The sequence below is a fragment of the Penicillium concentricum genome, assembly GCF_028827145.1.
Source record: "Penicillium concentricum strain IBT 3081 chromosome Unknown utg000001l_segment0_segment0, whole genome shotgun sequence".
Lineage (NCBI taxonomy): Eukaryota > Fungi > Ascomycota > Eurotiomycetes > Eurotiales > Aspergillaceae > Penicillium > Penicillium concentricum.
In genome coordinates, this window is record NW_026622754.1 from 767,344 (window position 1) to 790,450 (window position 23,107).

The 23,107-nt window shown below is 47.7% G+C and overlaps 9 protein-coding genes across 9 annotated transcripts; 5 read left to right on the forward strand and 4 right to left on the reverse strand.

Moving 5' to 3' along the window:
• Positions 1-1,699: 1,699 nt before the first annotated feature.
• N7517_000297 (uncharacterized protein) lies at positions 1,700-9,584 on the forward strand (the record flags this gene model as incomplete). The annotated part of the gene is made up of 21 exons (XM_056718027.1): positions 1,700-2,291; positions 2,345-2,796; positions 2,865-2,961; positions 3,023-3,510; positions 3,590-4,185; positions 4,244-4,595; positions 4,650-4,715; positions 4,767-5,220; positions 5,281-5,648; positions 5,708-5,894; positions 5,960-6,230; positions 6,292-6,611; positions 7,382-7,500; positions 7,561-7,576; positions 7,627-7,845; positions 7,898-8,163; positions 8,219-8,233; positions 8,287-8,469; positions 8,524-8,990; positions 9,059-9,371; positions 9,420-9,584. 21 exons carry the CDS (start codon positions 1,700-1,702, stop codon positions 9,582-9,584), a joined length of 6,006 nt encoding a protein of 2,001 aa, XP_056582162.1.
• Positions 9,585-9,870: 286 nt separating this feature from the next.
• Positions 9,871-12,230, reverse strand: N7517_000298 (coiled-coil domain-containing protein MAD1; the record flags this gene model as incomplete). Its single annotated transcript, XM_056718028.1, has 3 exons — positions 9,871-11,790; positions 11,850-12,001; positions 12,068-12,230. The coding sequence occupies 3 exons, from the start codon at positions 12,228-12,230 to the stop codon at positions 9,871-9,873; spliced, it is 2,235 nt and encodes a 744-aa protein (XP_056582163.1).
• Positions 12,231-12,599: 369 nt separating this feature from the next.
• Positions 12,600-13,437, forward strand: N7517_000299 (uncharacterized protein; the record flags this gene model as incomplete). The annotated part of the gene is made up of 2 exons (XM_056718029.1): positions 12,600-12,906; positions 13,070-13,437. 2 exons carry the CDS (start codon positions 12,600-12,602, stop codon positions 13,435-13,437), a joined length of 675 nt encoding a protein of 224 aa, XP_056582164.1.
• Positions 13,438-14,485: 1,048 nt separating this feature from the next.
• N7517_000300 (uncharacterized protein) lies at positions 14,486-15,499 on the forward strand (the record flags this gene model as incomplete). Its single annotated transcript, XM_056718030.1, has 2 exons — positions 14,486-14,686; positions 14,750-15,499. The coding sequence occupies 2 exons, from the start codon at positions 14,486-14,488 to the stop codon at positions 15,497-15,499; spliced, it is 951 nt and encodes a 316-aa protein (XP_056582165.1).
• Positions 15,500-15,907: 408 nt separating this feature from the next.
• N7517_000301 (uncharacterized protein) lies at positions 15,908-16,570 on the reverse strand (the record flags this gene model as incomplete). The annotated part of the gene is made up of 1 exon (XM_056718031.1): positions 15,908-16,570. The coding sequence occupies one exon, from the start codon at positions 16,568-16,570 to the stop codon at positions 15,908-15,910; it is 663 nt and encodes a 220-aa protein (XP_056582166.1).
• Positions 16,571-17,549: 979 nt separating this feature from the next.
• On the reverse strand, positions 17,550-17,938 carry N7517_000302 (uncharacterized protein; the record flags this gene model as incomplete). Its single annotated transcript, XM_056718032.1, has 2 exons — positions 17,550-17,765; positions 17,825-17,938. The coding sequence occupies 2 exons, from the start codon at positions 17,936-17,938 to the stop codon at positions 17,550-17,552; spliced, it is 330 nt and encodes a 109-aa protein (XP_056582167.1).
• A 731-nt stretch (positions 17,939-18,669) lies between these two features.
• On the forward strand, positions 18,670-20,498 carry N7517_000303 (Ygr210 GTPase family protein; the record flags this gene model as incomplete). Its single annotated transcript, XM_056718033.1, has 11 exons — positions 18,670-18,705; positions 18,767-18,824; positions 18,888-18,897; positions 18,978-19,246; positions 19,309-19,402; positions 19,458-19,489; positions 19,546-19,757; positions 19,808-20,013; positions 20,067-20,246; positions 20,303-20,417; positions 20,472-20,498. 11 exons carry the CDS (start codon positions 18,670-18,672, stop codon positions 20,496-20,498), a joined length of 1,239 nt encoding a protein of 412 aa, XP_056582168.1.
• A 225-nt stretch (positions 20,499-20,723) lies between these two features.
• N7517_000304 (uncharacterized protein) lies at positions 20,724-21,143 on the reverse strand (the record flags this gene model as incomplete). The annotated part of the gene is made up of 1 exon (XM_056718034.1): positions 20,724-21,143. The coding sequence occupies one exon, from the start codon at positions 21,141-21,143 to the stop codon at positions 20,724-20,726; it is 420 nt and encodes a 139-aa protein (XP_056582169.1).
• A 232-nt stretch (positions 21,144-21,375) lies between these two features.
• N7517_000305 (SET domain-containing protein) lies at positions 21,376-23,054 on the forward strand (the record flags this gene model as incomplete). Its single annotated transcript, XM_056718035.1, has 4 exons — positions 21,376-21,666; positions 21,725-22,251; positions 22,312-22,891; positions 22,968-23,054. The coding sequence occupies 4 exons, from the start codon at positions 21,376-21,378 to the stop codon at positions 23,052-23,054; spliced, it is 1,485 nt and encodes a 494-aa protein (XP_056582170.1).
• Positions 23,055-23,107: the final 53 nt, after the last annotated feature.

Genomic DNA, 23,107 nt, shown 5'->3' on the forward strand with positions numbered 1-23,107 from the left:
AATCCGAAGGTTGGCAGCACCCAGCTCCAGGTTTTATGTACTAAGGGAAAAAAAACCTAAGGTATCCCGGAGAGTGAGGTCGGGCATTGAGCTTTGCACCTGATACATAATGCATAAAATATAATACATCATACCTACCTATCAAGTTGTGTAATTCTTCAGTAATGCATATTCCAGCATAATTCGATACTACACAATCCAGATTGATAGAGAGAGCTCGATCCCAAACGAAAAACGCGACTTTTAGCGTCCTGCGCTATCGACAGGGGTATCTCAAAAAGTGCGACTTTTAGCGCCGGGCATCCACCGGCCTTCATCCGAACAAATGTCACCGGACAGATGTCAGGTTATCATTCAATCTTTTTGTTTAGACCTCTACGAGCTGGAATTGCTATGTTAATTGCGAACTGAGGGAAAATGAGTATGTGCAACCTTATTGTGGACAAAATCTTTCGAGAAATTGAAAATGATGTCGGTTTCTTATGGGCCCGTGGGGGGCGCTTACGAAGGGGCATAGCGGCCAGTGATATTCAACAACTTTAAGTACTAAGTAGAATATAGCGTATAGTCTAGAGTATAGAAGCTTAACGTGGTCTAAAATTTAGACGAAGGATAAAACCCCGAAAACTCCTAAATATATATTTATATATTAGTCTATACAGTGATCTATACACCTAAACACAGAATACGTACTTAGAACAATATAGGTATATAAAGGTAGCAATAATAATATATATAGGTAGTCAGATCTCCAAGTATTTTTTTTAAAGCAAGAATTATTGGGTACTACAATGTAGGGGCCCGAAAGTTAGGAGGGAGAGAGTTGTATTGGAAAGGGGAGACGAAACTCCCAAACTATCTAACTAGGTAGTTCCAACGATAACTATATACTCGTTAATAATCATGAAGGTAGAAGACTCGGGCTCAGATACAGCCTATACACTCATAAAAAAATAGTATTTTATCGACTTACGTAGCATTTTATGCAACTCAAATAGGTAATTTCTTAGCAAATTATACAGGAACGATACCATATAGAGACTACCGTTAGTGCCGCAGTGCCATGCGGTACCGACACCGAGTAACGGTGCCAAAATTGACTTGGTACCGCGTGACTTGTCAAGGCCTAATAAGTAGTAGTAATAAGGGGGTAAAAGTACGTGATTAATAAAGGTGCAATTGATAGCTAGATACTATCTGGCCCCTTTCCCTACCTAAAGTAGGATGGTAATACACAAATTATTTAGCTTAATTGATAATTTGGCTAGTTGACTAGATGAAAATATAGATTAATTATGAAATGAATATATATTCGTTGAGATATATGTAGTTGAAGTAAAGATATATATTTCATGGGGTGCGGGTCAAAGCCAACCCGACGGTCCCAACTAATACTAGCACTACCTGTATTCATCCGACCAGAGCCAAGCCCCGAGCACCGAATTGTGGAATTTCGATGGGATCTATTCATCCGACCAGAGCCTCTATTCATCTGATCAGAGCCAAGCCTCGAGCACCGAATTGTAGAATTTCGATAGTATTTATCCGATCAGGGCCAAGCCCCGAGCACCGAGCGAAGGTTGACCCGTCTCCTTCGGGGATAAAGACGGCGAAAATCGAACAAATAGCTGGTACATAAGGCTGTCCTGACTCCTGAGCGTTTTCACCATTACTTACCTAGGTACCTCTGAGAGAAGCCATGAGTTTGGACCGACGTATTGACGAAGCTACAGTTAGTGGGGCATCTTCACTGTCAGCAACCGCCGAGCATACTTCCACAGACGGCCAAGTGAACGATCTACAAGATGAGGTTGCGAAAGTCGCGGAACGATTGTCCATACTATCTTCTGCTTCTGGAGAGTGGCAGTCACAAGTACTCAACCCTACGCCGGGCAGCAAGCTTGATCCATCGTCTCCAGCATTTGACGCCCGACTCTGGGTAAAAGAATTTATCAGACTAACAGAATCCGACCCTAAGTCTGCACCTTCGCGCTCCCTCGGCGTTGCCTTTAAGGCATTGAGTGTGTTTGCATATACCACGGGCGCCGAGTTCCAAAAGACGACAGGAAATGTGGTAATTGGACTTACAACATACCTTGCAAGGTGGCTCCGTGGAAATCGACATGCCAGACGCGCTGACATCCTACGCGACTTCGAAGGTGTTGCAGAAAAGGGAGAAATGTTGCTCGTCCTAGGTCCCCCTGGATCTGGCTGCTCTACACTTCTCAAGTCACTATCAGGGGAGACAGCAGATCTGAACCTGACGCCAGAGTCATACGTTAACTTCCAAGGTTCGTTCTTGATACGCTACTCAGCGTCCTGGGCTTTCGCTAAACGCATTTAGGATTGGACCTGGCCGATATCCGCTCCTCACTCCGCGGCGATGTACTGTACAATGCAGAGCTCGATATCCATTTGGCCCATCTCACGGTTGGAGAGACTTTAACGTTTGCCTCTCGTGCCCGCTCTGTCCGACACGTCCCAGGGGGCTTTGACCGCGATCAGCTCAACACGGTGCGCCGCGATGTCATGATGGCCATCTTTGGCCTGAATCATACTATCAACACGCATGTCGGAGATGACTTCGTGCGTGGTGTCAGTGGTGGAGAGCGCAAGCGAGTTAGCATTGCCGAGGCTTCTCTGACTGGAGCCAAGTTCCAGTGTTGGGACAACTCTACGCGCGGGCTCGACAGCGCCAATGCTGTCAACTTTTGCAGCAACCTGCGCCTCCAAGCAGATCTACTTGATGTAACATCTGTGGTGACCTTGTACCAAGCGCCTCAGTCAGCCTACGATGTGAGCCTTCTTCTCAATTATTCCCCAAGACAATGACATTCTTTGCTAACTCTTATTTTTACTTCTAGCTCTTCGATCGAGTAACTCTTATCTATGAGGGAAGGCAAATCTTTTTCGGGCACACTACCGACGCTAAGGACTATTTTGAGAATCTGGGCTTTTACTGTGAGTCTTCGATATTCAGTGACCTGAAAAAGCGTTTCGAGCTTTCTGACATGTTTTTAAGCCCCTCCAAGGCAAACTGTCCCTGATTTCCTGACGTCCATGACTAGCCCGGAAGAACGGAGAGTGAGAACTGGCTTTGAAGACTTGGTACCTCGCTCGGCAGATGAATTTGCAGAACGATGGCAATCAAGCGAACAGCGAAAGAAGTTACTCTTTGAGCTTGCATCGTATGAGCAAAGACATCCCCCGGAAGAGAGAAAGACGGAATACTATCATTCCAGGCAAGCAGAGCAGGCTAAGCAGCAGCGCTCCAAGTCTGCTTACACGATATCATACCCTCAGCAAATCTCCCTAACTCTTTGGCGTGCTTATCGGAGATTGCTTGCTGACCCTGTATTCACCATTGCTTCCCTGTTGTTTAACGTTGTGATGGCACTCATCCTGGGAAGTATGTTCTATAAACTCAAGCCGGATACATCTAGCTTCTACTATCGTGGAGGACTCATCTTTTTCTCCCTCCTTTTCAATGCTTTTGCGAGCCAGCTGGAGGTGTGCAGCCCTATTACCCAACCCAAAGTCTCTTTCCCTTGAATTCCGACCAGCTCATATTAACTAAACTTGAAAATAGGTCCTGACAATCTATGCCGAACGCCCTATTGTCGAGAAGCAGAATCGCTATGCTTTCTACCACCAGTCCGCTCAGGCAATCGCGAGCTACTTGACTGATCTACCCTACAAGATTGTGAATATGTTTGTTTTCAACATCATCATTTACTTCATGGCAAATCTGAAGCAAGAAGCGGGTGCTTTCTTCTTTTTTTGCCTCACCACCTTCCTCACCACTCTGGTTCAGTCGGCCATTTTCCGCACATTGGCCTCTATAACTCGGACTTCTGATCAGGCTATGATCCCAAGTGCCATTCTGAGTCTTGGGCTGATGATATACACCGGATTCACCACGCCCCCAGAGTATATGCCCGGATGGTCGCGGTGGATGGCGTATATCAACCCCCTCGCGTACGGATTTGAGGCTTTAATGGCAAATGAATTCCACGATCGGGAATTCCCCTGCGTTAACATGGTTCCTAGCGGTCAAGGGTATACAACTCTTCCGTCTGTGTCGCAGATCTGCTCTGTTGTTGGCTCGGAGGCTGGTTCATCCTTTGTGAATGGAGACAACTACATTAGCATGTCATTCGACTACTGGAATGTGCACAAGTGGAGGTCAGTATAATCCATTTACAATGAAGGGCCCATGATCTAACTGAGATATGCCACACAGAAACATCGGTATTCTCTGCGCATTTTTAGCCTTCTTTTTCCCTGCCTACATGCTTTCTGCTGAGCTTGCAAAGCCACCCAGGACCCGCGGCGAAATTCTTGTGTTCCGTCGAAGCAAAGGCTCTCCTAAACCAGAGCAGAAATTGTCCCTGGACGCCGAGAATCAAACGCAAAATCGCCCAGTAGTAGCCGAGAAGGTACAGTCTCCAGGTCGGTCTGATGAGATGGTGGTTGGAAAGGATGTCTTCCACTGGGAAGATCTCTGCTATGACATCGAAATAAAGGGCGGAAACCGCCGTCTTTTGGACCATGTCGATGGCTGGGTTAAACCTGGTGTATCAACCATTCTCATGGTAAACCTCATTCCCGGGTATAAAGCAAGCAACCACTAATAATGATTTTATCAGGGTGTGTCTGGTGCAGGCAAAACAACCTTGCTGGATGTTCTGGCAACTCGCGTCACGACCGGTGTCGTAAGTGGAAGTATAATGGTCAATAGAAACCCAACAGATCCCTCTTTCCAGCACAGGGTTGGCTATGTTCAGCAGCAAGACCTCCATCTCAGCACCATGACAGTTCGCGAAGCGCTTCAGTTCAGTGCCGTCCTCCGACAATCCGCAGAAATATCCCGATCTGAAAAGCTCGACTACGTTGAACATATCATTGACACACTGGAAATGCGAGAATTCGCCGACGCTGTCATTGGTGTCCCTGGAGAGGGTCTTAATATAGAACAACGCAAACGTCTTACAATTGGCGTTGAACTTGCCGCTCGACCACAACTGTTGATCTTCTTCGATGAACCCACTTCGGGATTGGATGCGCAGACTTCCTGGGCCGTTTCTGAACTCATCAAAAAGTTGACGGACAGCGGCCAGGCGGTTCTCTGCACAATTCACCAACCCTCTGCTATTCTCTTTGACCAGTTTGATCGACTTCTTCTTATCGCCCCGGGAGGCAAGACAGCCTACTTTGGTGGTAAGTACCTGCCGTCCTCATATTCTTCAAATGCTTGCGGCTAATAAAATATGCTTGTAGATTTGGGTAGTGGTGCTTCAACCCTAATTAACTACTTTGAGAAGAACAATGCCCCTGCATGCCCAGCGGGTGCAAATCCCGCCGAATGGATGTTGCAGGTGATTGAATCCCCCGCAAATGGCTCGAAAGGACCAGACTGGCACCAGGTATGGCTGGATTCCCCCGAATATCAGACAGTCAAGACGGAGCTTCGTCGCCTTCGTGACCTTCCCGCAGCAGACTCCACAGTCGATGAAGGCGCCTCTCAACATCAGGAATTTGTGGCCTCTTTCTGGACCCAGTTCGACCAAGTTTTACAGCGCACTTGGAAGCATTTCTGGCGATCCCCGACTTACATTTGGTCCAAAACCATATTGATTGTTCTTTCCGTATGTTAAAGTTTCTCATGATTCTCTTAACCCGTGCTGATAACACTTTTCTCTTCTAGTCTCTTTACCTCGGCTTTAGCTTTGAGGCCAACAATTCCATCCAAGGGCTGCAAAACCAACTTTGGGCTGTCTTCATGCCGCTAATTCTGTTTCTCAACATCAATGAGCAAATAATGCCCATGTTCTTGCCCCAGCGAGCGCTGTACGAGGCTCGCGAGCGTCCCTCGAAGATTTACAGATGGTCAAGTAAGGACCTATCTCTCTCACCCGCATTTTGTCCACGCAACTCAGCTGACTAGTCTCATTCAAAGCATACTTACTTTCCAACATCTTTGTTGAGCTCGCATGGCACACCCTGATGGCGATCATCATGTACTTCTGTTGGTATTACCCAGTGGGCTTTGTCCGAAACACTACACCCGATGACCAGGCTATCCGCGGCTTCCTCGTCTTCCTCTTCTTATGGGTTTATCTGCTATTTACGAGCACGTTTACCCACTTCGCCATTTTCTGGATTGATCTTCCCGAAACTGCAGGCGTACTAACCAGTCTTTTCTGGATGCTTTGTATCCTGTTCTGTGGGTGAGTCCAAATCCGAAGTAATTCCTTTCTCGTTGAAGAAACACGCTAATCAGCACAACAGAGTCGGGGTCCCCATATCTGATCTCCCAAAGTTTTGGTCCTTCATGTATCGTGTTTCACCCGCAACATACATTGTTGGGGGTATCATGTCCAACGCAGTTGCCAACTCAAACGTTACATGTGCCGACCGCGAGATTCTCCATATGGCTCCGACTGGAAACCTTACCTGTGGAGAATTCCTGGCTGCGTACAAGGAATCCGCTGGTGGCTTGGTGCTGAACCCGACAGCGCAAAGCATGTGTGAATATTGCCCCCTTGCCACCACCAATGAGTTCCTTGATCGATTCCAGATTTCGTACGATACAAGATGGCGGGACTTTGGTCTCATATGGGTCTACATCTTCGTTAATATTGTGGCGGGGCTAGCGCTTTACTGGGCGTTCAAGGTTCCTAAAAAGAGAGGCAGCAAGTCTACTTGAGAGAATTTCAGATATGGATCGGAGGCTGGTAAAAGGAAGAAACCTTGGAAGTTCGAAGTTCAAAACTGAGCATCTAGCATACAATAGTTATATACTATACTTATTTGGATAAAGTGCGCGATTCAAATCGGGCCACGGCCCACAACGCCCGTAATGCAAATAGTTCGGGAGATCTGCCTTGGCCAATACTCTCTCCCTCTCTCTTTGGTCCCTACGGCCATATATTCCAAATCCACCGTACAGAGTAGAAATAATAAAGCGCTATGCCTTATAGGCGGTGTGGAATATGGCGGGGTACAACTTGGAAAGCTCTCCAAACTGTATCCTGACACGTCCACGTCTCTAAATATGATGAGAATCAACAAGTCCTGTGATCAATGCAGGTTCCGAAAAGTTCGGTGCATTGGTATAATACACTCTCAAATTGCTGAATGGCTGAAGCTGATACTATTTATAGTGCCTGAAACCCCCAGCCAACAGGGGGCACCGTCCACCTGTATCCACTGCATCGTATGTCACAACACCCTGATACAAAGTCGCGTCTAATGGGGCTTTATGTAGAATCGCAACGAGTTTTGTCAATTTAGCCCTATCAGGCGTAAATTCCGACGCAAGGATACACGTGCATACTGACTCTATACAACCAATACCCCTGTTACTAACGATACCTAGAATTTACTCCAACTCCTATCGAGCCATCACTACCACCCGAAATTGACCTCCCTATCGACCGCCTCTTGCGCTTTGAGCCTCAGAGCGTCGCTCTATACGATGATACCGTCGTTGTCAAGGTATGGTGATAGAAATGTGCTGCCACGGAAATTACATTGCTCACACCATCGCACTTCCAGGTTAGCAATGAGCGAAGTAAGCTTATATTCCCCCATTCGTGTGACTAAATCCTTACAAATCTATAGCAACCAGCTCGGGCATGAGCTTTTTCTCGAATGAGCGAATGAGCGCATTGGTCAGCCGAATAGGAACCGACGTAGTCGCAGAGCTCGTTGAGGACCTAGAAAACTTCCTTGTGTCACGAGTATGTTCGACACACGACTCTTCATCGTCTATGATTGAGTTTCAGCCGCCTCTAACCAGTGTGGACGTTACACCAAGCGAGGCTGCGGCTTATATTGATGGTCGGTATCTCCTTCCCTTGGTTATCACCCGGGATCTAATTGGAAGAACTAGCCTACTTTGACCAGGTCCATCATATCTACCCGTTTCTCGATGTACAGGAGTTTACCTCGCATACTACTAACTGTCAGCGTACTGGGACATCGAAATGTAGCAAAGCGTGTTCCGCAATATATCACGCTGTCCTAGCTTTGGGCAGCCAGTACCACCAAGGCGGCAGCTTTATACCTGGATCTGGAAAGGCCTGGACTATCTTTCAATTCTGTCTAGGTATTATGCCGGATATCTTGGTTCCTCCATACTCTTTGACGAAACTTCAAGTAATTCACTGTCTTCACCTTCTCTGTCTCATCTCATGCTGACGAAATTACATAGGCTTTGACGACCATGGTGAGGCTTTAATCCTTTAACTACCATTTTCGGAGACCTAATTCGAGTCACAGTCCATATTTGCACTGAATACCTGCTGTCTTCAACTAGACCACTCGTTGGTATACGAGGCTGCAAGAATGGCGCAAAGTCTACGGTATCACAAATCTCCCAATGCCAAACCTGCTCACTTGAAAGTGTTTTGGACTATATACCACTTGGAAAAGATTACCTCCTTCTCTAAGAACAATAGCTCAGTGCGTTCATATCCCTTTCCAATGCATAAAGATATTTTACTAATCATCAATCAGGTTTTCGCTGATGAAGATATCGGATGTGACGTCCCTTCCGTCCCAGAGTCTAAGTTTGGAGACTACAACTGGTTCCTGTCCGCCATTCATCTGAGCAGACTGACATCGATCGCATACACCACTCTATTCTCAACAAGGTCTTCTCTAAAGTCCGCAGAGGATTGCTTAAATTCTATCAAGCATGTACGACGTGGGTTAGAAGAATGGCGCTTATCAGTACCTGTAGCATTTCGGCCGAAGGAGCCACTTCAACTGAGTGAAAGTGCAAGTCCGACGACGAAAGTGGTTGTTATACAGACGCATTACTTGTACTGCAACCTGGTTTTTGCTATGGAGCGCCTGTCCCTTCACGTCGACCCTGATGAAAAGCTGGATCGCGAGGATAGCAGGTTGGAATTGATGAACGCAGCGCGTATTGTCATTGAGCTTGTTTCCTTCATTGCAATCGAGCCTCATATGCCTGTCTTGTAAGTCCATGTTCCTCCCGTTCTATGGGATTCCAGACGAAGGCCTTTATACTAATAATTCAACTTAGCATTACCGGCATCATGCCATTATCAGCAGTCTTCGTTCTTTTTGATTTTGTGATACACAATCCCACTCATACAGAGACGGAAAGTAATATTGCTTTCCTTGATCAGGCTGCGGCATACTTCAGTCAACTTGAGTACACCTCCAAGGGCGCACTACCAGGAAGCATTATCTCAAAATTTGCAGGCATTGCGCGACAATATGTTCTCAAGTTGCGGGAAACGGTACCCACGGTTACCATCTCGAAGCCAGAGATGCACCAAGGTATCCAACCAATATGGGATTTTGGGCCAGATATTGATTTCAAAGATATAGATGTAGGGGAAACTTCACCTGATAATTGAATGTCGCTAACTGTGTCATAGTTTTCTTCGATAATCTCGCCAAACTCCGAGCAAATTCCTTACGCAAGCATTGACACGCCATCGCCGATGAGGCCCGATCTTAATTATCCCCCATCCCAGGATATCCAATTCTCGAACCAACTAGGGGACCCTAGGTCCATTTTCGACTTTGTGTTTCCCGATTAGGCAGGGGATGTATGGGGTTGCCTCCAGTCTTGACGCTTTCGATTTTTACTCAAAAGCGGCAAGAGGTTGGGAACTAAAACGGAAAGTTCGAGTGCCAACATATGTCCATCTCTTTTTTCTAGGAGAGCTAGATGCAAGGAAATAGGAAGATATGCAGCGTTTTTAATTACTGCATAAATAACGGATAATCAATGACAAGAACATGCAACATAGCACAAATCAACATGTGCCGGGGAATCACAAAAATACAGAGATGGAAAATGTAATATGATAATCATCTGATATATCACATCCTAGCAGCACGGGTGGTCTTGTCATAGAAGTCCAAGGTCATGGCTGCTAGGAAACATGGAATATCTTTTCTCTCCTCAACCCAAAATTTGATGAGAGGTTTAAGTTCCATAGCGAACAGACTGTTCGGTCCGCCCGATATTTTCATCGTACCGTTCTCGCCATCGAATACGATGGAATTTTCTTCGCCATTGCCCATGCTACCGGGACCAGAGTCAGAAGGTGCATCGGAGTCGCCGTGCCGGTAAGCGGAGGATAGGTGGAACATGGAAGTGACACGCACTCTACCATTCGGTAAGAAGTCAAGCTTGAAGCCGAGGAGAGAAGCAACGGCTTCCCGGAACTCAGAGGACTTGGCTGTCCAGATCTCCTTTAATCGGCGCATACGCTTTTCTTTATCGGCGACGGTGCGCTCCATATCTTGCATTTCGAGCTTGATGCTCTCCAGAGCGCTGACTGGGACGACCTTGACATCGGTACGGCCCCCGCGCAACTGTGCCATGAGGTCTTTGTTCGCGGACTGGAGAGTTGCAAGAGTAGCCATCTTAATTTGCTCGGTTTGGGCGGTAGGATTATCGCGCAGTTCCAGAACACGTGTTCGTGACTTGGCCTTCAAGGACTTAATCTGGGACTTGGCGGCATCAAGTTCCCGGCGGGCGAGAGTCGTGGCCTGGTCTGATTTGGTGAGATGTTCCTGGAGCTTGCGGTTCTTGCGGCTGAGCACAGCGATGCGCTCGGCTTCGGCTTCGCTGTTGGTCGGAGAAAGAGGTCGCTTGACGCCTCTGGCTTCGGCTTGGTCTTCTTTCGGTGCTTCCTGCTTGGAGAGCTCTTCGTGAACTTTGTGGAGCTCGCCGCGGTATTCATCGACGAGTTGCTGCAGCTGGGTTATTTGCTCGGATTTCTGACCATCAAACTGTGACGGATCTTCGTGCATTGTGGCCTCCTCCGCATCAAATGTCTTGAGTTGGGCGCGCAAGTATTCAACTTCTTTCACTGCAAGCGCACGCTGGCGCTCCAGTCGAGCTCGAAGTCGACCCTCCGCGGCACCTGGTCCTCCTGCGGAAGCAGTAGCAGCGCGGAGTTTCTCCAACTCCTGTTGCAGATTGTTTTTATCACTCTCCAGACTCTTGATAGCCTCGTCCTTTTCAAGAAATTGGGCATCAACAGTTCCGAGGCGATCAAGAAGCGTAGCAATCTCAATTCGTCCTTGAACCACTGCCCTCACGATGGCTTCTGGTGAGTCAAACTCTGCAGGTTGGTCGTTTTCCTGTAAAAGGCTGACCCAAGATTGTCGCTCATCTTCCAAGATCTGCTTTTGAATCTGAACTGTGTTGAGTTCGGCTTCAAAGCCCTTCATCAACTGAAGCTGGTTCTCCACTGATCTCTTTTGTTCTTCGACGACTTCAACATTCTTCGAGACTTTTCGAAGGTGGCGCAGCTCCGTTGTTTGATCACGGTTTGCTGACTCCAACTCACGAATATGATTGACTTGCTCGGAAAGTTCTCTCTTTAATACAGTCAAAGCCTCGGCATCGTTTCCTTCGGCCTTCAGTCGAATATTCTCCGCTTCGAGCTCAGCAACCTCTGCTTCACGCTGGGATAATTTCTCCTGCGTTGATTCCTGCGATGTCCTGGCATTTTGAATATCGTTTTGGAATTCTTCGATGGTCTTTTGTAAGGAAGCGCGGACTGTCTCTAACTCGTTGATCTGGTAATTAAATTGCCGTTCCTGGTCAGAAAGTCGAGCTTGGGTGTCGTCAAACTCTTCCTGCAAGTTCTGATTTTCATCCTGAAGGCCTCTAATCTTGCGCTCAAACGCAAGTTTGTCATTCAAGGCCTGATCTTGAATTTCTTTCAATTCTTTTGCAAGTTCGTCGCTCTTATGTGTGGCTCGATTACTCGAAGATTCGGCAGCCTGTAGCAGATATTGTCAGTTTGACCTCACGAAAACAAAACAAAATTGTAGAGACTCACCTGAGCCTTTCGAAAATCCGAGTCCGCTTTCAGTTGCAAGTCGCGGGTCTCTTTTTCATGACGAAGAGCCTCCAACTCTCGTTCCTGCTTGATATTCTCGAGCTCGTATTTAAGAGTACTCAATTGCACGCGTAGCTCATCTTTTTCCGCATCTATACGAATGAGTCAGGTTTCCGTCGCAGGCCTCTGGAGTCAATCCGAGCAGGATATCTTCTTACCATGAACGGGTTGATGGGATTGGGCTTGAGATTGTGTGAAACGGCCAGATTGTCGCATAGCAGTTGATCGGCGCATGGTACTCCGTGCACCGGAGGGTGTCGAGGGTGAGCCGAATCCAGCAATGAGCTGGGAAGCCGGTCGGTTGTTCTCGCTATGGTCCATCTATTAAGAACCAGGAGAGGTCAGTTGTTGTGCAAAAACAAGATGGAGACTCATTAAAGCTTACTGTGAGGTTCAGGGTATCGTATACCCCACGGAAATTCCTGTCTAAAGGGGCATTAGGCAAGAAGCACTGCGCAACTTGTCCTGGAGCTATCAAAGGGAAGATGGTTAAAGGCGGGCGCCGCCTTGTTTAGGATTATGTCAGCAATAAACTGCGCTCAAAGCGGGTTAGCGCCATTTTAAAAATTATTTCGATTTCGGCATCGAATTCTCAGTTCACCACCCTCACCCGTGACTCGTCTCCATCCACCTCGGTCTCTCGTTCGATTTTACTCAATTTCTTCCGCTTAATTCCCCACAACCGTCACTATGGGCAAGGACAAGGTCGAGAAGAAGGACCGCGCTGAGAAGAAGGAGAAGCGTGCGGAGAAGGACGGTGTGCACAAGGTCAAGAAGGAGAAGAAGGAGAAGAAGGATAAGACTGCTCTTGTCGATGCAGTAGAGAAGGAGATTGATACTGAGGCCATGGAGGGTCTCGAGCAGACCAGCGCTGTCGCTGTCAAGGGCGAGACTGAGGTCGATGCTGTCGACCGCCCCGTTGGCGCCCTCGTGCCGTTCGCCAACCCATTGGTTGAGGACAAGCAGGCCAAGAAGGTCCTGAAGAGTGTCAAGAAGGGTACGTGCAATGTCTTATCAATTTTTCCTTCACTCTTTTTACTATCAGTGCACATGGTCGATTTTTATCGGATCCTCGGATCGCCCATGTGTACTGATCGCATCGTTGCGCAACTTTTTTTCTCTTATCTTCAGATCATCCATGCTGACATTTTGACTTCTAGCTGCCGTCAACAAGTCTCTCAAGCGTGGTGTCAAGGAGGTCGTCAAGGCTCTCCGCAAGTCTGCCATCCCCGCCGCCAACGCTCCCATCGGTGTCCCCAGCGGTGTTGTCATTCTCGCTGCCGATATCTCCCCCATGGATGTTATCTCCCACATTCCCGTCCTGTGCGAGGACCACGGCATTCCCTACGTCTTTGTCACCTCCCGCGCTGAGCTCGGTGCTTCCGCTGCCACCAAGCGCCCCACCAGTGTGGTCATGGTTACCCCCAAGGCTGCCAAGGGCAAGAAGGAGGATGATGAGGAGTTCACCAAGGTGTTCGAGGAGCTTGCTGGCTTGACCCAGAAGGAGATGAAGAAGCTGACAGTCTAAAAATGTTCTCGACTTGTCTGATTTACCTTTCGTTATTTGCTCTTCCCACGCTGTTCACTGCGAGTGGGTTCTCTGGTTGTACAGGTTTCTGATACCGTCTGTTCAGACGGTGCATGTCTTATGGGGTCCGGCCTATGGGTATCTTTCTATATTTGCTCTTTTGTTCCAACTCGGCGTTATTTCAATGGTGTACGAAAAAGGCAAGAATTCCAGTGAGATATCACCAACCTCATAGATTCGGTTCTAAGTAAGGTCTCGGTTAATTTTAATGGACATCCCATGCAAATCTTACTCATTGCACTGCCCCACAGTGTGACACCTGCATAAACCACGTTGTGCCTGATTGCTGTAGGAGTTGATATTCTCCAAAAGTCTGCCTGTATAATCCCCTTGTGCGGTAGAACAACAGCTGGCATATGAAATTGGTCTCGAGCCCCTCCAATATTCAATAGTGTCCTCAGTCCAAGACAGTCAACCCTAAATTCTCGCGGATGGAATCAGTCACACGCCGTAGCGAACTCAAGAATTGTACGGAATAGATGGTGGGGTCAACACGGCGATGAATCATGGATATCATACGGAGTACATATAGTATGAAGAGTCAATTTTGGACAATTAGCCTTGCATCGCAGGATAAACTATTACCGTGGCGTTCTGAGTTGAGGCCGATCAATATGATCAATCCCTAGGCCCCTCGCCCTTGGCGTTAAACAAGGGATAAAGTGCATATCCCAAGCCCAGCACATGTCAATGTAGCCAATCACCAGGCATGGCGCCCTGAAGGAATCATATCCTAAGCTCACAGATCCTCTAGCACTAGCCTAGATCCAGGAGCAGATTTAATATTGGGCACCGAATCTGAGAGGGGTTTTCCTCTGTCCTACACAGCTTCTTCCTTGTGTTCAAGGCACGGCCCTTGCGGTATATATCTCCCCTGTCCTTAAAAATGATATAAGGAACTCAATGCCCTCGTTTTTCGTCGGACAATTCATTCTTTCTGCATATATAGGCCATCAGACTAGCCAATTCCCTCTTTACAGCCCCGGCAATGCATATCAATCGCCCCTCCACTTTAACCCTTGCACTGATTTTGGCTGTTACTCAATCGACTACATCCCACCCTATCCAAACCAGCAAATGGGTCAAGACAGAACAATTCCAAGACCCTAATGCCCGTGGGATATGGAAGATCTTTGAGAAAGAAGGATTGGATCAATTACCTGACCCGCCGCACGTCAAATACAACGGGGTATGTACTGTATCATATCGTACTATATTGTCGACTCGGCGACTTACCTATATCCCCCGATAGAACACAGCATGGCCAACCAACCAAGAACACGAACCAACAGAGCAAGACACACCAAATAATCGTTATGCAACAGGAACTTCCGAGTCGGGGAAACCAACAGTCTCAATCCTGATCCCAGCATCCCCAGAAAGACCTGAGCACATGCACAAGCCCTACAACCAACATACGGGAGAACAGGAACACCACTACACAGAAAACAAGGAGAGCTCAATTGATGCACTCGCTCCCCAGAGACACGGCGACTACAGTGATATTCTACAATACCTGCACACGAAAAATACCTTGAACAATGACCACAAACACACCACACTTGCATCTTCCTCCTATTCTTCATTGGGCTATTCGTCCTCTTTCTTTACATATCGCTTCTCCCTGCCGACTTTGAGATCGAAAACTTTGACGTTGTGGCACTATCCTCTTCCGGGAGTTTTTCCAACGGTGATTATTCTCCTGGTAATGGTTTGGGTTTCTATTTTCACCATTGGGTTGCTTGAATTGGGGAATTATCTTTGGAGACGGAGAGGACAGGCCTTGGTTAGGGAAAGTGATCAGGTTATGGATAGTGAGGAGCGGAATGAGGATGCAGATGAGACAATGAAGATCCCCTTGAGAATCGTCATTGCTCCTTCGGAAAGCACCCGGCCACACTCCGTGGGGGAACATGAGTATGAGTTCCTAGAGTCTGTTTATAGTGACTATGAGTCGGACTCGGGTTCGGAATCTGATGAGGATGACTATCGCATGTTTTGATAGCCTGGAATATATATATCCCATCTATACAATTGTTGATCAATCAAATCTTATTTTTCTTCCGTGGTCCATTGAAGTTGGCAATTATATATTAGGTGTTTATTTTTGACAACGCACTCCTACTAGGCTGGAAATTTTTAAAAAGAAAAGATCGTGAACGACGCACACAATGGGGTGAGAATGTCGAAGGAAGTGAGCCCAAGAGATTGATACGGAGTAAAAGGTCAAAAATAAATTTGTAACGATATGTATTTTTTAGCTGCTATTGTACATAAATGTATGCAATCATCAGCCCATAGTTCATCGTAACCTCAGCCTATGCCAAGTCCAATCAAAGCACGCTTGCTCACTCGCATTCTTCTAACAAAAAGATGAAAAACAATGGGCCAGATCTCAAACCAGGGAGACTTAAGCGCGCTGGTCACTCTCCAATTGGTCGTATTGATTTCGATCATCCACACGCTTCTGTTCGGGATGACCAGAACTATAAGCAGAACCGGCGTTGCTGCGCTGGAACTGGTTGATAGATTCACGGGCAGGGTCCTGGCTGGAGCCCAGTTCCGAGTTGAAGCTAACATTCTTAGCATTATCGGAGGGGAAGCCACCCTTTTGGATTCTGGCCACATCATTCTGCTGACTGTGACCACTACTGCCGCTGGCAGAAGAGTATTCCCCAGCTTTGATGCCCATTTCCTTCTTGGCCGCAGTTGAGCCACCGGAGTAGCCAGAGTTGTCTAGATGTGTGCCAGGGAACTTGCCCTGGCCAACCACACATTCGGGGTACTTCTGTTCCTCATGACGGTCGTGACGCTGGTAGCCAGCTGGGGTAGAGGGAAGTTTAATGGAGGCGGAGGTGTTGCTGTTCTTTACTGTGGATTGGTTTCCTGAGACGCCCATGGCCTCTGCGCCACGGTTGCCAGAGAAGCCACCACCTTGGCAGACAGACTCAGCGGCAAGCGAGTCGTTGGTAACAGGGCCCGACGGTTCTTTGATGCGCTGTTGTGAGCGAGGGTCGTTGGTGACCTTGGTGCCGCGGCTGGTGTGAGGAAGAGGGGTGCCTTGAATATCCATGATTATATGATGGAAAAAGTAATAAGAGGTAGATTTGAGTTATTGAAGATATATGTAGTAGAAGAAAGAAGAGAGATGGGGGATAATTGAATGATAGATGGGTGGTGGTGGCAGATCTATATAGGAACGCAGTGGGCTATAATCGAACCGCATGTTGGAAGTATCTGGTGTTCTCATAGAAACTGATCGTGTACCAAAGAGCTTTGATGTCATACTTACGCTGACCAGTAGGGTTTATAAAAGATATATACAGGTTTAACCTTGGAATTTTGCCAGCTGGTCGCCGTCAGGTTAACTAGTTATACTTGGGTCGCTCTGTTTGGTGGCTGGAGAAACCGATAGAACGGAGGGTGTGGAACACAGGCTCCCTTCTGATGTATTCATACTTCTCGAAGGCATCAAAAGGGGAAACATATGCCCCACATATCCAGGATCCTGTCTTGAAATTCATCTCCAGATCAAAAGTTGGCGATGCAAGAGGCAATTGACGTCAGGTCTAGGCAATGAAATGCAAACAATTCAAACTTCCCTATTTTCACTGTGCGTGTATACCTTCGATTCTTCCGATTAGAAATTAATATTGTGGTTAAGGTACGCTAGAAAGTAAAGGAGTTGGCGTACATATTGTCATTCGAAACTACTTTTTGACATTTATTGTTGAATGAAAAGAATATCTGAGAAGACTACTAAAAGGACACAAGGGACCGTCTATTCTTGTTTTATATAGAATCATAGCCACCTCCAGATCTGCACTTTTCAACGGTGCTTCATAAAACAAAGAATATGGCGGTGAACTTTCAAAACTACATTATGATTAACTAACTACACAGATCAATCAGGAAGAAATTCTGAAATTCACTCATTCGCTCGTAATGATTTAACAAAAATGAGTATTGTACACATATTGAATCATCGTGTTCATATACTCAATTAACCGGTTGTAGCATCGAAAGGGAAGATGATACAGTCCCTCAATACTCTAGAGTCCAAGTTCTTCGGAACTACTGCCGGCAGCCGGGGCTCCACGTAGGCCACTGTTGTCAGGAGGGAACTCAACACGTCCGGAGCCAATGCCAGTAATACGCTGATCGAGAGAATTCCAGTCGCTGGCGACTGGAGGTTGATCCGGTAGAGGCAGGCTGGCCTTGATCTTGTCAATCTGTGCGGGCTTGTTGGTGTTTTGGTCGATGATGGACTATAGACAACAAGTTAGTGGTCTGCTTTCTACTTCGTGTTGCGTTGTAGATAACTCGCCTTCATTCTAGAGACATTTGAGTCCGCCGGGGGGTTGCCACCATGCAACAAGGAAAGCTTGGACTCGGCCCTGCGAAGGTCCTGAATGGTGGTGTGAAAAGTAGCGTCAGTCATTTTGTATTTTGGTTATGAAGGTGGTGAAGTGGCAGAATTGACCGAGTAAAAGAGGGTTTATATATCTAGGTACCATATTCTATGTCGATGGCAAGACGCTGTGACGTTTGCTACAATGACGACATGGCATTCAGGGCCATGGATATTCTCTCCTCCAGAACCAGCTGGGCCCTGCTTCATCTTGGGGGGTTAGTTTCTATTGGAGATTCCAAGCTGTAGGGTCAACAAGATAATAGTTAACTGGTTAAAACATGGGGATTGGCGTCATAGCTGATGGACCACCTAATGTGGCAAACTCGCTCATTTACTTTCATGAAAAGACGCTATGCATATCCCAATATTACTCGAGGCCTGTCGAGGAGTCAATGGATATCTTGAACTGGATGGCGGAGATTCATGGACCGATTGGATATACAACGGTTGCTTATAGTGTTTCACTGTGAAATATTGACAACCATCCCCTCAATTGCAATCCACAATCGGTCCTTAAATGATCTCCAGGCGCGAAAATAGACAATTCCATAGTAACTAAAGGCTTCAACGAGTTAGAGTAGTCGGCGTCCTAAAGCGGCATAATAGCATGCCGGCCATTGATAACACCGCCTTCCATTTTGACACGGCAGAAAATGTTTCTTATCGAAGGCCAACTCCGAGGGCTGTGGAGACTTGGTGAATCTGGTCATTGTGTTATTCTGAGGATCTTTTGCTTTTCCACACATCCACTCTTCAATATGCCTCGAGATCCGCTGATCGGACTGGTGGGAAAGGTATGTCGTTCCCCTCCAATGTTCCACCACCCCACTGACCGCAGGTGTGAGGGGCATACAGCCGTCTAGTGGAAAATCCACCACATTGAACAGTTTGACCGATGCGACTTCGAAAGTTGGTAAGTGAACTGGAATGCAGTTACGATCAATCACGGAAACCTAATCAATCATGCTCTGAGCAGGAAATTTCCCGTATGTGCGCCCCGTTTGTTCTACACGAGCATCTCCACCTTATCGCAGTTGATCGCGCAGGCCGTGTTGACACCCGACAGCTTCACAACCATTGACCCCCAGCGAGCCATCGGATACCTTCAGATCGATTGCCCATGCATGCGACACAATGTTTCAGACCGGTGCCAGCCCAATTATGGAGGCTGCCACGAAGGGCGGCGGTCCGTGCCGATTGAGTTGCTAGATGTCGCAGGTCTTGTGCCAGGCGCGCATCAGGGTCGCGGGCTAGGTAACAAGTTCTTGGATGATCTGCGTCACGCCGATGCTCTGATTCACGTCGTGGATGTGAGCGGGACCACGGACGCTGAAGGTTAGTTGGGTGTGCCGGATTGGATACAATGGCGCGAAGTGGGTGTTGATAAATATCTACAGGAAAGGCCACTCGAGGATATGATCCATCAGTAGACATTGAGTGGTTGCGATCAGAGATCGTGCGATGGGTGCTAGGAAACCTGATGGAGAGGTGGTACGTTTACAAGTGCCAACAACGAAACGAGGGACAAGTACTGATCTATCCTTAGGGGGTCAATCAAAAGGAGACATCAGGCCTTGAGTCAGTGAAATTTTGCAACGTTATTTATGATGACACATAACTGATTCTTAACACAGAGGCAAACCCCGTCGACACATTGCAGAAACAGTTTGCCGGTTATGGAAGTACCTACGCTACCGTTGCGCGATTTATGGATAAACTTGCCTTAAAAGAGCCATTGGAAGATTGGTCAAATGAGACAGTAGAGCTTGTTGTTAATGCTTTTATCGATGAGAAATTCCCCACAGTGTTCGCGTTGAACAAGATCGACCACCCGGACGCCGACAAGGTACGAGGATCTATCTGGTAACCCTTACATTGTTCTGACAGAAATTGCAGAACATTAGCAAAATTGCGAAAATGCAAGATCCCCAAAGCATTGTGCTTTGCTCCGCTATATCTGAGGTCTTCCTCCGAAAGCTGGCAAAGCAGGAGTACATCAAGTACGTCGAAGGCAGTGAGTTTGTCGATACACGAGAAGATTTGATCGAGATGGGCGACCCAGATGGAGGAGGCCTCAAAGAGATGGATGAAAAATTGAAAACGTATGTTCAGTGCCCATGGGAAGTTTGTAACCTTGCTAACGACTTCGCTCCAGTCGGGTTGAGAACATGAAAGACATGGTGCTGTATCGATTTGGATCTACCGGAGTCGTCCAATGTCTTTCCCGGGCCGCAGAGCTTCTAGGTCTCGTACCAGTGTTCCCCGTCCGGAACGTGGCGACGTTCAACTCTGGCGCAGGAACTGCTGTATTCCGCGACTGTGTTTTGGTCAATAAGTGAGTAATTCCTATTTCGAGGCCGATATATCCTATCTAACATCCCACAGAAACAGTACTGTTGGCGATGTTGCTCGGAAGGTGATGGGTGACGTACCTATCAACTATGTCGAAGGAGTGGGTGGAACTCGAGTCTCCGAGGATGACATTGTGGCAGTTGGGAAACACGATGTAAGTGACGCCCGCTAATCTATACAACGGTTCATTGACTGATTACCATTGCAGATCCTATCGTTCAAGGTTGGTCGGTAGACCAGTCCGTTTATGTACAGCCTCTCCCAATGGATGATATGACATTAGTAATGGAAATGTCTTATGACCTTGTTCTCTACTCCGATTCACTATTATTACAAAATTTGGGGTCTCGACAGTAAATGCGTCGAGCTCGAACAACGCCATAGTACACCACAAGATACCTGACTTCAACTGCCCTTCTGCAAATATTGGGATGCAGTCAGCAAGATGAAATGAACTCCCTCACCATGCATATGAACTGACCTTTGGCCGTTCGTCATTCATGCCAATGACCGGCTCTGGCGCTTTGGGATACTCCTCTCTAGCTTTCTTTCCATACTTGGTCCCACCCCTCTCCGTAGTTCCATGTGACTTGGTCTCATCTGCGAGACCCTGGTTTGTTTTCCTTTCTCTCAACCCAGTGGCCGCTGCCTCTGAATGTACATCCTCTGCATCGCCCTTTTGAGCCCGCTTGCGTGTGTGTTCCTCCGCTGAACTCCCCTTCCAATCCTCGAAAATGGAGTACTGGCGGATGCCAAGTGGCGCACGGAGAACTTGCGGGTGTATGGCGGACTGTAACGGTAGGATGACCCGCCAAGGTTGTCGTGGAACAGACATGCTGTGCAGCATGGGCGTGGCAGAATAGATACAATGATTGCGCATAGGGAATTGCGAGTTATTGTAGATAACTGAAAAGCTAGAGCGTTTAATTTTACCTACATGTAGGTATGATTATCTACTCGGTAATATGACGTTCGTATGCTGCAATTCGATTGTGTCCAAAAAGGGTAAGAGGGGACCGGTCGAGCTCGGGGCCGAGCTTATCGATAAGACAACGATCGTCATCGACGCGACATTTTAAGCGGACAAATGCCAACCTCCAACTCACTTCACAATGAAGCGCGAGTACATCCCGATCGAATCCCTGCCTGCTTGGCAGAGGCTCAACGGGATCGTCGTCCAAGGAATCGCAGCTCACAAGATTGGATCTGATCAACATGGCGCAGACAAAGGCAGTGCCCTCATCGCAACAGAAGCCCAGATGAGCAGCGAGAACGATGCAAAACCCACGATCCTCCTACAAATCCCTTCCGATCTAGTCTTATCCCTGGAGACTGTCCATAATTATGCCAAATCCGATAGGTATTTGCGCGAGGTGTTGGAGGCAATCGGCGACTTTGGCAGGGTATGGGCTGCTCCCCCGCATCTACATTACAATGGGGAAAACCAACTAAGATACACAGACAGCTAGAGGAGCAATCCTCATATTCCTACTCATTCAACTATCGCACAGCAGCCCCGATCTGCACCCAGCACACGAGACTATCGGTATCTCTAATCCCTGGACCGAATACGTGAAGTTCCTGCCTCCATCGTTCCCTCTGCCTATCTTCTACACCGGCGAGGAACAAGAGCTTCTCCGGGGCACGTCGCTTGAAGAAGCTCTTGATGCGAAGTTTGCATCTCTTGAGCGGGAGTTTGAACAGCTCCGCCATGCTACGGAGGGTATTGCGTGGTGCCAACGGAGCTGGTGGGATGAGAAGACAGGCGCGCTGACAATTCATGACTGGAAATATGTTGACGCTGCCTATCGGTCGCGCATGCTGGATCTACCCGGCAGTGGTCTGGCGATGGTGCCTTGTATTGATATGGCCAATCATGGCTCCGGTGATGGGGTCAAGGCGCTATATGATGCGGACTCCGATGGGAACGCCGTTCTTCAGTTACGATGGGGAAAGAGTCTCCAGCCAGGAGAAGAGGTTACTATTTCGTGAGATTCCTCCACGGTGGACATGGTCATTGGGGGCTTGGCTGACGCATGGCACGACAGGTACGGAGATGAAAAGCCCGCATCTGAAATGATATTTTCCTACGGATTTCTGGAAAGCGGCACGACGGAAGCACGAGAAATATTCCTCAATCTAGATATGCCAGAGGATGATCCTCTCGCCCTCGCAAAGAAGATGTTCTGCCAGAACAATTCTGGAATTCGAATTTCGGCCGTGCAGGGCTCCGAAGAAGTAACTTGGGAGAGTGGACTGGCTTGGATAGCATGCGTGAACGAAGAAGACGGGCTTCACTTTGGGATCGCACAGACCACCGACGGCGGCCGGGAGTTGGAAACGACCTGGAAAGGCGAAAAGATACAATCAGCGAGTCATCTCCGCGAGCTTCTCGCTGTTGATCCCTTATGGGAGATTTTCCAGCTCCGCGCTGCGGTACTGCTTCTCGAACGGCTCGAGACTCAGCTTGCTCTTCTTCAGGAGACTGAGGAGATCATCTCGAATCTGCAAGAGGACAAGGCGGCTTTAGCTTCCATGTTCCGACCTGGGATCTTCACCTCGATTTCCCAATACCGGATTTTGGAAGGGGAGCTGCTGGAGAGGGCCGTCGACGAATTAATAAAACAGGTGAGTGATATGATCTCTCGACTGTCTCAAAGGGCCATCTCCTTTCCAATGTCCCCTCACTGACCATGCCACGCAGAGAACAGAACTACTGGCTTCGAAAACGGTGGCCGAGTATTTCCGTGCACAGACAGGGGAGCCGGATGAAGCCGATGACTTTTCATGATGTAAAACTAAGGGTCCAGATGTTGCCGATTAGAGAAAACAATAATATCCCAA